This window comes from Lutra lutra, chromosome 2 (assembly GCF_902655055.1).
Source record: "Lutra lutra chromosome 2, mLutLut1.2, whole genome shotgun sequence".
NCBI classification, from domain to species: Eukaryota; Metazoa; Chordata; class Mammalia; order Carnivora; family Mustelidae; genus Lutra; species Lutra lutra.
This window is the reverse complement of record NC_062279.1, coordinates 187254899-187268371: the sequence shown is the minus strand read 5'-3', so window position 1 is coordinate 187268371 and position 13473 is coordinate 187254899. Positions and strand designations below refer to the sequence as shown.

Below are 13473 nucleotides of genomic sequence, written 5' to 3'. Positions count from 1 at the left end.
CTAGATACCAGTCCACCAAGTCATAAGTTCATGTACATTCCTGATACGACTTCGCCAACAGCCCTGTGACCAACAGTCTCCCAACTCCCAATGCCTTCCTTTCTTTATGCATCCTTTAGATATGAGTCCCAAGAAGCTTACCAAAACCCTGCTCTTTTGTTTGAATTGACCAGTCTGGCCTTGGCCTAGGAAGCCCAAAGCACTCCCGCTGCAGATCCTAATGAGGCATGGGCCGGGTCCTGCCTCTCTCTGCAACCTGCTTTAACTTCATGTGTGACTCCTTGAGGCGTGCCACGTACTTCTAGGATCTGTGAGGAACGAACTTCTCTATTTTCTCTATTTCAATTTCTGTTATGGTCTGTTCTTGAACTGTGACCCCCATGCCTCACTTAACAAGCGTTATTTTAACATATTCATAACAGCTGTATACTATTAAATAAATCAAATTTATAGTTAAAAACCTGAACTAGAGGGTATTATGCTAAGTGAAATAAGTCAGTCAGAAAGACCAATATCATATCATTTCACCCATACGTGGAATTTAAGAAACAAATCAGATGAACATAGGGGAAGGGAAGGAAAAATAAAATAAGAGGAAAACAGGGAGGCAAACTGTAAGAGACTCAACTCTAGGAAACAAACTGAGGGTTGCTGGAGAGGGGGAGGGGGGATGAGTTACCTGGGGGATAGGCATTAAGGAGGGCACGTGATGTGATGAGCACTGGGTGTTATATGTAACTGATGAATCACTAAGTTCTACCTCTGAAACTAACAATACAGTATACGTTAATTAAATTAAAGTGAAAACTTTTTAAAAAATCTTTCCACCAAAAAACTCCAGACCTAGATGACTTCATTGTGGATTCTATGAAATACATAAACAAGAAACGCAAATTCTATATACTTTCCAATTGATTCTATGAGAACAGAATTACCAAAAACAAGTAAAGACATTACAAGAAACAAAGGCATTACCACAAAGACACTTTAAGAAAAATCCAGACTATGGGGCGCCTGGGTGGCTCAGTGGGTTAAGCCTCTGCCTTTGGCTCAGGTCATGATCTCAGGGTCCTGGGATCGAGCCCTGCATCGGGCTCTCTGCTCAGCAGGGAGCCTGCTTCCTCCTCTCTTCTGCCTGCCTCTCTGCCTGCTTGTGATCTCTCTCTGTCAAATAAATAAATAAAATCTTTAAAAAAAAAAAAAAAAGAAAAATCCAGACTAATAACCCTCACAGGCACAGATACAAAAATTTTAATTTTATTGGAACACAGGCATGCTAGTTTTCATAACATCTGTGACTGCTTCCTGCTACAATAGTGGAGTTGGGGTAGTTGCAAGGGAGACTTTGTGGTCAACTTTACTATCTACCCACTTCCTGAAAAAGTTTGCTGACTTTTGACTAAAGTTGTAATTAAAAAGAGGTGAAAAATGGCTGCCTTGATTATCTTAGAAAACAAACTTCAGATAAATAATGGTATCTACACCTTTTTCTATTACTTTTACCTCCCTCACTACTTGTGCTCATTCCCTCCCCCACCCCACAGTCTTTCTTCAAAGAACCAACCAGCAGAAAGCCTAGTTATTCAACAAACATGCACTAAAAGCCAATTGGCAATGGGTATCGATTATTACCTTTACATCTAATGATTAACTAACGGTAATCAAGCCCGTGGTGGTATACAAAATCACCAGAAGCTGTCTGGATAAACAGTTCATGCACAACAATGTTATAGATGGTACATATCCCAGCCTAATATTGCCAATTTATTAAAAAATCCAAGGGGCACCTGGGTGACTGGCTTGAGTAGCCAACTCTTGATTTTGGCTCCGGTCATGATCTCGGGCCATGGGATCAAGCCCCATGTGGGGCTCCATGCTCAGCAGGAGTCTACGGGAGATTCTCTCTTTCCCTCTCTCTTTACCCCCCACCACTTGCTCTCACTCTCTCTTTCTAATAAATAAATAAAATCTTTTTAAAAAAATTTTTCATGCAGGGGCACCTGCGTGGCTCAGTGGGTTAAGCTCTGCCTTCAGCTCAGGTCATGATCTCAGGGTTCTGGGATCGAGCCCCGCATCGTGCTCTCTGCTCAACGGGGAGCCTGCTTCCTCCTCCCTCTCTCTCTGCCTGCCTCTCTGCCTACTTGTGATCTCTCTCTGTCGAATAAATTTAAAAAAAAAAAATCTAAAAAAAATTTTTTTTCATGCATTAACTTTTTATTCTTAAAGATTTTTAAAATTTATTTATGACAGAGAGAGAAAGAGAGGGAACACAAGCACAGGGGAGCTGGAGAGGGAGAAGCAGGCTCCCAGCTGAGCAGGGAGCCTGATACGGGGCTTGATCCAGGATGCTAGGATCAAGACCTGAGCAGAAGGCAGACACTTAGCAACTGAGCCAATAAATTTTATTTATTTTACATAAATAAAATCTAAAAAAAAAACAAAAAAACAAAAAAAAAACCTCAAAATCTTGGTAAGCCAAAACATTATAAGATATAATACAAGTTAGCAATAGCTAAATATTACTCTTGCTCTGGAAAAGGTTTACTGTAGCATCAGATTAGGAAATATATAGAATCTTTAATCCTCAATAGTTTTTTACTACAGATTGGATAATTCATGGCTTTCAGCTAAAAGGGCTGGGTTCCATGTTCCTTTTCCCTAGGGACTCCTGATAAAGTAACCCGATAACACACAAACACTAACCTGTTAGGTACATATTGGTGGGAGACTTCTTTGGGATGGGCAAGCTCCTCGAGTCTCTTGGTCAGCTGAGCTTTCAAAGCGATCTGGGCGATAGGGCAAATAGGATCTTGATTCCCCCAAAACAGTTTTCTGTTAAAAAGCAGAAAAATCAAATGGTAAGGAATTCACTACTAATAAACATCTTAGAAATGGCTCATGATGGCTTCCACACTGATTTTACTTCACTTCCAGAACTGTCTCTATTACAGAATTTAACAATTCCCAGTCATTAAAAACAGGTCAACTACTTATACAGTTAAAATAAAAATAAAAGAAGATTGTTTTACCTACTGTCCTAAAACATGGTGACCAAAAACGAACCTATTTTCTGAAAGAGTTCTGTTTCTTCCATTATATAATTAACACTGTAATTTATAATCAGGTCAACATAAAAGAGGCATGCCATCTACCTAACACTGAGCTCCCGTGTGAGGGAAGCCCTATACCAGGGGGTCAGAAAATCAAACAGGATCAGGGAGCAAAGATTCAGTTACTGAATGTGTCCAGAATGAAGTCTCAGGGATCAGGGTAACATTAGTAGCTCCAATTTGTGAAATACTGTGGGCCAGGCAGTGGGCTACGTACTGACATCAGATCTTAGGCATGTTTCCTGAGGAGAGGGTGGAGAGAAAAGGAGAATCAGTGAGGGATTCACCTGAAAAGGCTTCGTGGAAGAAAGTGAAAGGCACAGATTTCCAGAAATAAATAAAAATTTGAAAAAAAGAAATTATGTTCTTAATTTTAAAAACAAGCACTTTGAAAATTAAACTTTCAGGTTATAGTAAAGTTTTAGGATATAACATTAATATTCAAATTCTACTGATTTTTGTATACACCAGCAATGAACAATGGGAATTTGAAACTAAAAGCAGAAGACTACTTACATTAGCACCAAAAAAATATAAATACGTAGGTGTAAATCTAACAACATAAGTATAAGATCTCTATAAAGAAAACTACAAAACTCTGGTAAGAGAAATCAAAGTAGAACTAAATAAATGGAGAGAGAGTCCATGTTCATGGATACCAAGAGCCAATATTGTCAAGATGTGAGTTCTTTCCAACTTGACCTTCAGATCCAGTGCAATCCCAATCATTGTGGGATAGTGAATATCCACAAGTCACATCGTGGATATTCTTTCACAAACTGGTTCTAAATTTTGTGTGGAGAGGCACAAGATCCAGAATAGACAATGCAATATTTAAAAAGAAGAACAAAATCAGAGGACTGCCAGTACCTGACTTCAAAACTTACTATAACCCTACAGTAATCAGACAGCGGTATTGGTCAAAGAATAGACAAAGAGATCAATGGAAAAATACAGATCTAGAATCTAGAAACATCTTTCACAAAAATTAACTTGAAATGTATCATAGCTCTAAGTGTACAACCCCAAACTATAAAACTTCTAGAAGGTAATGTAAGAGAAAATCTAGGTGACTTAACTTTAGCAACTCATTTTTAAATATGACCAAAGCATGATCCATGAAAGAGAAAAATGGATAAGTTGAACTTCATTCAAATTAAAAACTTCTGCTCTGCAAAAGACACTGCTAAGAGAATGAAAAGATGAGCCACAGACTAGGAGAAAATACTTGAAAGACACATATCTGACATCTGACAATCTTACAATATTGTAATCTGGAACTCAGATTACAATACCAATACCACAGATGGGGTGGTTTATAAACAGAAATCTATTTCTCACAATTCTGGGAGTTGGGAAGTCCAAGATCAAAGCGTCAGCAGATTTGGTGCCTGGTGAGGACCTGCTCTCTGGTTCACAATCAGGCATCTTCTCGCTGTATTCCCACATTGCTGAAGGAGCAAGGGAGTTCTCTGAGGTCTCTTTCATAAGGACATTAATCCCATTCATGGATGCTCCATCCTTATGATTTAAATCACCTCCCAAAGGCTTTACCTTCTAATACCATCATGTTGGGGATTAGGTTTTCAATTTATGAATTTTAGGGGAACATCAACATTCAGTCTATAGCATCTGATAAAAGATTGGTATTCAAAATAGACAAAGAACACTTATATTTCAACATTAAGAAAAACACCCAATTAAAAAGTGCAAAAGAGTTGAACACATATGAAATATGCTCAGCATCAGGTCATCAAAGAATTACAAATTAAAATAATGAGAGAGATACAACTATACACCTTTAGACTGGCCAAAATACAAAACACCAAAGGCTGGTGGGGATGTGGAACAACAGGAAGTATCTTATTCATTGATTGTGGGATTGGTAGACACTTCAGATGTTCACAATTACCATATGATCCAGAAATTGCATTCCTAGGTGTTTACCCAAATGAGTTGAGAACTTTTATCTACATGAAAACCTACACATCAATGTTGATAGCATCTTTATTCATAATTGCCAAAAACTGGAAGCAAACAATATATTCTTCAATAGATGAATGGATAACCAAATTATGGTACAACGAGATAACAGAATATTCATCAGTGCTAAAAAGAAATGAGCTACCAAGCAATGAAAAGACACAGAGGAGCCTTAAGTATATATTGTTAAGTGAAAGAAGCCAATATGAAAAGGTTATATACTGTGTCATTTTAACTATATGACAGTATCGAAAAACTATCAAAACTGTAGATAGAGTAAAAAGAGCAGTGGTTGCCAGGGTTTTGGAGAAGGGAGCACAGAGGGAAAGAGACCAATAGGTAGAGCACAGGTGATTTTTAGGGCAAGGAAAGTTACATAATACTGTCATGGTGAATACATGGCATGCATTTGTCAAAATCCATAGAACTGTACAACACGAAAAGTGAACCCTAATGTAAACTACAGACTTTAGTGAGTAATGTGTCAATATTTCTTCACCAACTGTAATAAATGTACCACACTAACACAAGATGTCAATAATGGGAAAAACGAGAGGAGTGGTAGTAATACAGAAACTCTCTCTGTACTTCTGGCCAGTTTTTCTCTACACCTAAAACTGCTTTACAAATAAAGTGTATTATTTTTTAAAAAAAACAACAGGAGATCAGGGGGGGGAAAAGAGGGAAAAATTAAAGCTTTCCTCAAGAGCCAAAGAAGAAAAGGGGGTTCCTGTGGTCAAGGCTGGGAGGTCACCAGGTCCTACTGGCCGGAGATCTAGAGAAGAGGTTTGCTCTAGGCAGAGGCTTAGAGACAGTATGTTAGAAGCAGCAAAGTTGAATCCAAAGGATGGACGCAAGAATTTCAAAGTGGTTTTCAAACCCATCTGCTTATTAGAATCATCTGGGGGCTTTTTACACTCCCAAAGCCTAGGCTGGACTCCAGACCAAGTAAATCAGGATTTCTGGGGAATGGGGCCCAGGTATCAGTGTTTTAATAGGTCCCCAGGTGATTCTACATGCAGACTAATTTGAGAACACTGACTTCGGGGTAGCCTTCCATGTGTTGACTTAACTGAGGGGACAGTATTGGTTCAGTGGGTCCAGTTGACGACAGAGTGGATAAACCTGGGATGCAAGGTTAGTGGGCAAGTAAAAATAATACTTACCTATTTAATGTAGGGAACACAGTCCTCCCAAACAAGACTATGTGATGTTGCCTTACCTATCTGGGGTTCCCCACTGTTTTTGGGGCCTAGAAAGACCTTGGATTCTCTTCCTAGAAAATAAACTAACAAATACCAACTGATTAATTCAGAGAGAATGCTTAACCATATTTAAATATGATTATATCAGATAACTCCTTCTCAAACAAATCCCATCTTGGGAGGGGGGGATCCCAGAGCCCTATTTGATGTGATCTGAAGAGTACTGAAAGTTCAAAGTATTCAAAAATATTGGGGACCTAAAATTCTCACTCCTAAAGTCATGATAATATAGAACATAGTGAAACAAAGACAATAAATATGCAATAAAACCAAGAATTTATTGTCTCCAAAAGACTTTAGATAAAATGCACATTTCATGGGAAAAACTCTCAATTCCCAAACCAAGTTAATTTGTAAATGGCCTGACGGCACTGGATTCTGAGGAGATTGCATAGATAAATTTCAGACAGAGTATTTGGCCTTGGGAAAGCTATGAAATAGGCAAAATATGCTTTGAGTACCACTCAGCCCCCTTTCTTCCCTACTCTGCTCTTTTGAACCTTCCCTGTTTGTTCTGAACACACACACACACACACACACATATATATATAACACACACACACATATCTATATCTATATCTATATATGTTCCTCCACATTTCCAAGCCTCCCTTCAGTTGCTTAATTTTTTTTTATTAAAAATATGTAACGTATTATTTGTTTCAGGGGTACACGTCTGTGAATCATCAGTTTTACACAACTCACAGCACTCACCATAGCATGTACCCTCCCCAACATCCACAACAGTTGTTTAATTTTTTATTTTTATTATTTGTTTGTTTGTTTGTTTTAGAGAAGGGGAAGGGGCAGATGGAGAGGGAGAGAAAGAATCTAAGCAGACTCCATGCCCAGTGTGGAGCCCTCCATGGGGCTTGGGCTCACGACCCTGGGATCATGACCTGAGCTGAAATCAAGAGTCAGAAGCTTAACCGACTGAGCCACCCAGGTGGCCTTCCCTTGTTTAGAGCCATGTGAATAGTTACATCCAACTTCAGCAGAAAAGTGGAATATCAATTCCAGGGCAAGCTAGGAGCTTAGGAGCTAGTGTGCCTCCCCCATTTCCCTCTTCCCCTGTTGCAGTGACTCTGGAAGCCATATATTCCAGATGGCATAGCTAATAGAAGAGGCCAGCCATCTGACACTGGACTGTGACGTGAGGGAGAAACAAACTCTTACTGCATGAAGTCATTACTGCATTAAGAGCCTTCCATTGTGTTACCGCAGCATTGTTTGCCCTGCACAGATTAATACACCACCTATGCTACTGCACTCATACTCTAGTTATGTATGTACTTGCTTGGAGTTTGAAGGGCCCAATCCTTTTTTGCCCACAGTTAGAAACTAACAGAAGTCAGATACGTGGAACAAAAATACTTTCTCTATTATTGATGAAATGGTATTGTAGAGAGTCGTGTGGATTCCTGACATCCCTGAATTGAACTTGTCCCCCCCACACTGCAAGCCTTCCCTTGCAGGGGCTAAGTTTGCTATGTGACAGAAAGCATATGACAAACATCATTCTTTCACCATAGACAGGCGTCCCAAAGAAAGAGGACCCAGAAGGAGGCATCTCTCTCTCACAACTCCATCAAATAGAAGTCATTCCCGCCCCCCTGGAAAGTCTAATAAAGGGATAATAAGGCAAGAGGTCAAGAAAATTACTCAAGGTAGGTGCTTCTAATACAAAAAGGAAAAGCATTCTCCCTAAAACTCGCCTGAACTCTTTAATAGATTTCCTTTTTTCAGTTTCAAGTTTTTATTTAAATTCTAGTTAGTTAACATACAGTGTAATATTAATTTCAGGTGTAGAACTCAGTGACGTATCTCTTACATACAACACCCAGTGCTCATCACAATCAATGCCCCCCTTAATGCTGATCACCCATTTAACCCATCCCCCACCTACCTCCCCTCCAGCAACCCTCAGTTTGTTCTCTATAGTTAAGAGACGGCTTTATGGAAGGAAAAAAAAAAAAGAGAGAGAGAGAGTCTGCTTTATGGTTTGCCTCTCTTTTTCCCCCATGTTCATTTGTTTTGTTTAATTCCCCATATGAATGAAATCATATGGTATTTGTCTTTCTCTGACTTATTTTGCTTAGCGTGATAATCTCCAGCTCCATCCACATCACTGCAAATGGCAACATTTCATTCTTTTTATATTTTCCAAGTTTCACTATGATATGTCTTGGTGGTGACCTATTTTTGTTGAATTTGAGGGGAGTTGTCTGTGCCTCCTGGACATGAGTGCCTGTTTCCTTCCCCAGATTAGGGTAGTTATGTTCAAATAAGTGTGCTCAAATAAAACTTCTGCCCCTTTCTCTCCACTCTTCCTCCTCAGATATGGGTATTATTGTGCTTTATAGAACTGCTGAATTCCCTGTTTGTAATCATGATCTAATAATTTTCTTTCCCTCCTCTTTTCAGCTTCATTACTTTCCATGATTTTATCTCCTATATCACCTATTGGATTCTCCGCTTTTCCTGTCCATGTTATGATTACATCCAGTTGGTTCTGCATTTTAGGGATAGCATTTTTTTTATTTTGGCCTGACAAGTTTTTAGGTCTTTTATCTCTGCAGACATGGTTCCTCCGGTGTTTTCTATGCTTCTTGCAAACCCAGCTAGTATGCTTATGCTGCTATCCTAAATTCTTATTTAGGTATATTGCTTCTATCTGTTTTGAGCAAATCCCTGGGGGAGAATTCCTCTGCCTTGTCATTTTGCCTAAGTTTCTTTTGCGTGTTGTGGAAGATGGCATCTGCCCGTTCTCTCATCCCCAGGTAGGGGGAACTCGTGGCTGTTCAGGAGGCCCTCACAGAAAGAGTGAATAATCTCCCTTCCTGTGTCCCAGGTTTCCGTCAGACCCGTCTTCAACCTGTCTGGTCCCGGGCTGCTGGCATGCCCAGCGCCACAGTTCTGTGTTTTATCTCCGGCCTCTGGCTGGGATTCAAAACCCCCAATCTTAAAGGACCCAGCAAGGTGAGGACCTGCTCCCCTCCCCCAGAGAATAAGCATGCCAGACGGGCACCATTCAGTCCCAGAAAAGCACTTGCAGGGCCGCACAGGTGCGTGGAGCGTATGGTGAATGAAACGCAGTGAAGAGTTGTGACCAGCTATCTGCCCTCTGTGCACACCTCTGTGCACACCTGTCCCCGGCTGTGGAACAGCCACTCAGTGGCGCCCAGCGGATGTTTTGTCCTTGCAGAGGCAATATGCCCTCTTCCAAATGTACTCTAGGAAGGAGAACATTCTCTCCCTGTGTAACTCAGAGGATCCCCGCACCATGATGCCTTGTGCAAACCCTACGGGCTGCTCTCTCTTCCCCTCTCGGTCTTCTCTCCAAGAAAAGGGCTCCCTTCCCTCTGCAGCCCTGTGGCTTTTCTCTCCTCCAGTTCATGGCTCCAAAACAAGCACCTGCCACATTCTCTCTCTCTAATTGTGCGGACTGTTTTCTTAATCCTTAGCTCCATTTCCTAGATGTTCAAAATGATATGTTGATCTGGCTGTGTTCAAGGGATGAGGCAAGCTCAGGGTACCCCTCCTACTCCATCCTCTTACCTCTCCTCCCAAGATTTCATTCTTTTGATGGCTGAGCAATATTCCATTGTTCCACATCTTCTTTATCCACTCATCAGTCGATGGACATTTGGGTTCTCTCCATGACTCGGCTATTGTTAATAATGCTGAAGGGCAATTGCTGGACCATAGGGTGGCTCTATCGTTAACTTTTTGAGGAACCTCCACACTGTTCTCCAGAGTGGCTGCACAAGTTTGTATTCCCATCAACAGCGTAGAAGCGATTCCCTTTTCCCTGCATCCTTGCCAACATCTGTTGCTTTCTGTGTTGTTGATTTTAACCATTCTGACAGGTGTGAAGTGATATCTCATTGTAGGTTGGTTTTTTTTTTTTAAGATTTAATTTCTTTATCTGACAGAGAGAGACAGTCAGAGAGGGAACACAAGCGGGGGGTGGGGGTAGTGGGAGAGGGTAAGGCAGGCTCCCCACTGAGCAAGAAGCCCAATGCGGGGCTTGATCTCAAGACTCTGGGATCATGACCTGAGCGGAAGGCAGCTGCTTAAGGACTGAGCCACCCAGGAGCCCCTCTCATTGTAGTTTTGATTTGTATTTCCCCAATGATGAGTGATGTTAAGCATCCTTTCATGTATCTGTTAGCCATCTGGATGTTTTCTTTGGAAAAATGTCTATGTTTTCTGTCCATTTTTTAACTGGGTTATTTGCTTTCAGGGTGTTGAATTTGATAAGTTCTTTATAAATTTTGGATACGAACCCTTCATCAGATATGTCATTTGCAAGTATATCCTCCCATTCCAAAGGTTGCCTTTTAGTTTTGTTGATTGTTTCCTTTGCTGCGCAGAAGCTTTTTCTCTTGATGAAGTCACAATAGTTCATTTTGCTTTTGTTTTCCTTGACTCAGAAGACATAGTTATTTAGTAAGAAATTGCTAAAGCCAGTGACAAAGAGGTTACTGCTTGTGTTTTCCTCTAGGATTTTGATGGTTTTCTGTCCCACAGTTAGGCCTTTAATCCATTTTGAATTTATTTTTGTGTATGGTGTTAAGTGGTCCAGTTTCATTCTTCTGCATGTGGCTGTCCAATTTTCCCAACGGTATTTAGTTAAGAGACTGTCTTTTTTCCACTGGACATTCTTTCCTGTTTTGTTGAAGATTAGTTGACCATGTAATTGTGGTTCTGTATTCTGTTCTCTATTCTGTTCCACTGATCTATGCATCTGCTTTTGTGCCAGCACCACACTGTCTAGATCATTTCAGCTTTGTGGTAGAGCTTGAAGTCTGCAATTATGATGCCTCCACCTTGGTTTGTTTTTTTTTTTTTTTTTTTTTTTAATCAAGACTGCTTTGGTGATTTGGAGGCTTTTGTGGTTCCACACAAATTTTAGGATTATTTGTTCTAGCTCTGTGAAAAATGCTGGTAGTATTTTGATAGGGATTGCATTAAATGTATAGATTGCTTTGGATAGTATAAACATTTTAACAATATTTGTTCTTCCAATCCATGAGTATGAATTTTTTTTTTCATTTCTTTGAGTCATCTTCAATTTCTTTCATAAGTGTTTCATAGTTTTCAGAGTACAGATCTTTCACCTGTTTGGTTATGTTTATTCCTAGGTATCTTATGGTTATAAATGGGATTGATTCCCTGGTTTCTCTTTCTGTTGCTTCATTATTGGTATATAGAAATGCAACAGATTTCTGTACATTGATTTTATATCCTATGACTTTGCTGAATTTATGTATTAATACTAGCAAATTTTTGGTGGAGTCTTTTGGGTTTTCTCCATAGAGTATCATATCATATCATATCATATCATATCATATCACATCAAATAGTGAAAGTTTTATTTCTTCCTTGCTGATTTGGATGCCTTCTCTTTTTGTTGTCTGCTCGTTGAGGCTAGGACTTCCAGTACCATGTTAAATAGCAGTGGTGAAAACGGACATCCATCCCTGTCTTGCTCCTGACTGTAGAGGAAAAGCTCTGTTTTTCCCCATTGAGGAGATATTAGCTGTGGGCTTTCTGTATATGGCCTTTATGATGTTGAGGTATGTTCCCTCTATCCCTACTTTATTGAGGGTTTTTTAATCAAGAATGTGTGCTGCATTTCGTCAAATGCTTTTTCTGCATCTACTGAGAGAATCATATGCTTCTTATCCCTTCTTTTATTAATATGGTGTATCACATTGATTGATTTGTGAATACTGAACTCCATATAGTTTTATATATTCCTGCAGCCCAGGAATAAACCCTACTTGATCGTGGTGAATGATTCTTTTACTGTACTGTTGGATTTCATTTGCTACTGAAAGTAACAAGTAAAGTAAGTCATCACATTTTTGTTGAGAATTTTTACATCTACGTTCTTCAGGGACATTGGCCTATAGTTCTTTTTCAGTGGGGTCTTTGTCTTGAAATAAGCACTGGCCATGGTGTCAGGTAGGATTCAGGCCTGCCTGACACAGTGTGGGCAGATCCTTATGTGAAAGACATGGTCTCCCTAACTAAATGGTGACTAATGCCTCAAGAAGCTCCTTTTAGAAGAGTGGGAGGAGGCAAGGCGGATTAAATCCTTAAATCAGATTATCTATTTCCATGTTCCTCTGTCTAATTCATTTGTGCTGCTTCAGCCTTTAAGTTACAAAACAACAGGAGGCCAGTATGGTCAGTCTCATCTATAAATGAAAATAACTATGTCCATCTCAAAGGGTTGAATGCCTAGCAACTTCTAACCATGAAGTATTCAATAAATGTTAGTTCCTTTTTCCTTTCCCTCCCACAACATCTAGTATGACATCTTGTATATAGTCAATGCTCAGCAAATGCTAATTGATTTAAATTAAATTGGGGGGGCGCCTGGGTGGCTCAGTGGGTTAAGCTGCTGCCTTTGGCTCAGGTCATGATCTCGGGGTCCTGGGATGGAGTCCCACATCAGGCTCTCTGCTCAGCAGGGAGCCTGCTTCCCTCTCTCTCTGCCTGCCTCTCTGTCTACTTGTGATCTCTCTCTGTCCAATAAATAAATAAAATATTTTAAAAAATTAAATTGGTACTTAGTGGCTTAAAATACAAACTTAGGGGCACCTGGGTGGCTCAGTCAGATACTCAGTCAGTATCTGACTCTTGGTTTCAGCTCAGGTCATGATCTCATGAGTCAAGAGACAGAGCCCTGCATCAGGTTCCATGCTTTGGGAAATCTGCTTCAAGATTCTCTCCCTTTGCACCTCCCCACACACGTGCAAGCATTCGCAAAGGCACGCACGCTCTCTAAAATAAATAAATCTTTAAAAAATAAAGAAAATATAAACTTAGTTTAAGTGCTTATAAGGGAAAAATCATGGAACTGTCAGTAAACCTTTATCACTTGAATAGGTTTCTAGACAAAACACAGGTTTAAAGTTAGTAAGAATGGTACCTCACCTCCATGCTCTTTTTTCCCTAATGTCCAATACTCTGGACTCCTCTAATTTTCCCCCTTTGCTACTGAAGTTAACCTATTTGCTTTTTGTCCCTCAGGACTCTGCTGCTTAATTCATGAGTTCCCAGTCCCAAGTTCTCAAATCCTTAAGGGACCTATGAGGATA

General features: G+C 40.0%; 1 protein-coding gene across 4 annotated transcripts in view; it reads right to left on the bottom strand.

Moving 5' to 3' along the window:
• The window catches only part of THEGL (theg spermatid protein like), a 50818-nt gene that overhangs the window by 19417 nt on the left and 17928 nt on the right, over nucleotides 1–13473 (bottom strand). For 3 of the 4 annotated variants that reach the window (XM_047719384.1, XM_047719381.1, XM_047719382.1), the window contains exons 3-4: nucleotides 6316–6381; nucleotides 2704–2832 (exon numbers count right to left, since the gene is read on the bottom strand). In XM_047719384.1, the coding sequence (XP_047575340.1) occupies nucleotides 2704–2832; nucleotides 6316–6381 (195 nt within the window). The remainder of the gene's footprint in view (nucleotides 1–2703; nucleotides 2833–6315; nucleotides 6382–13473) is intronic. The other variant, XM_047719385.1, reaches the window with a different exon arrangement.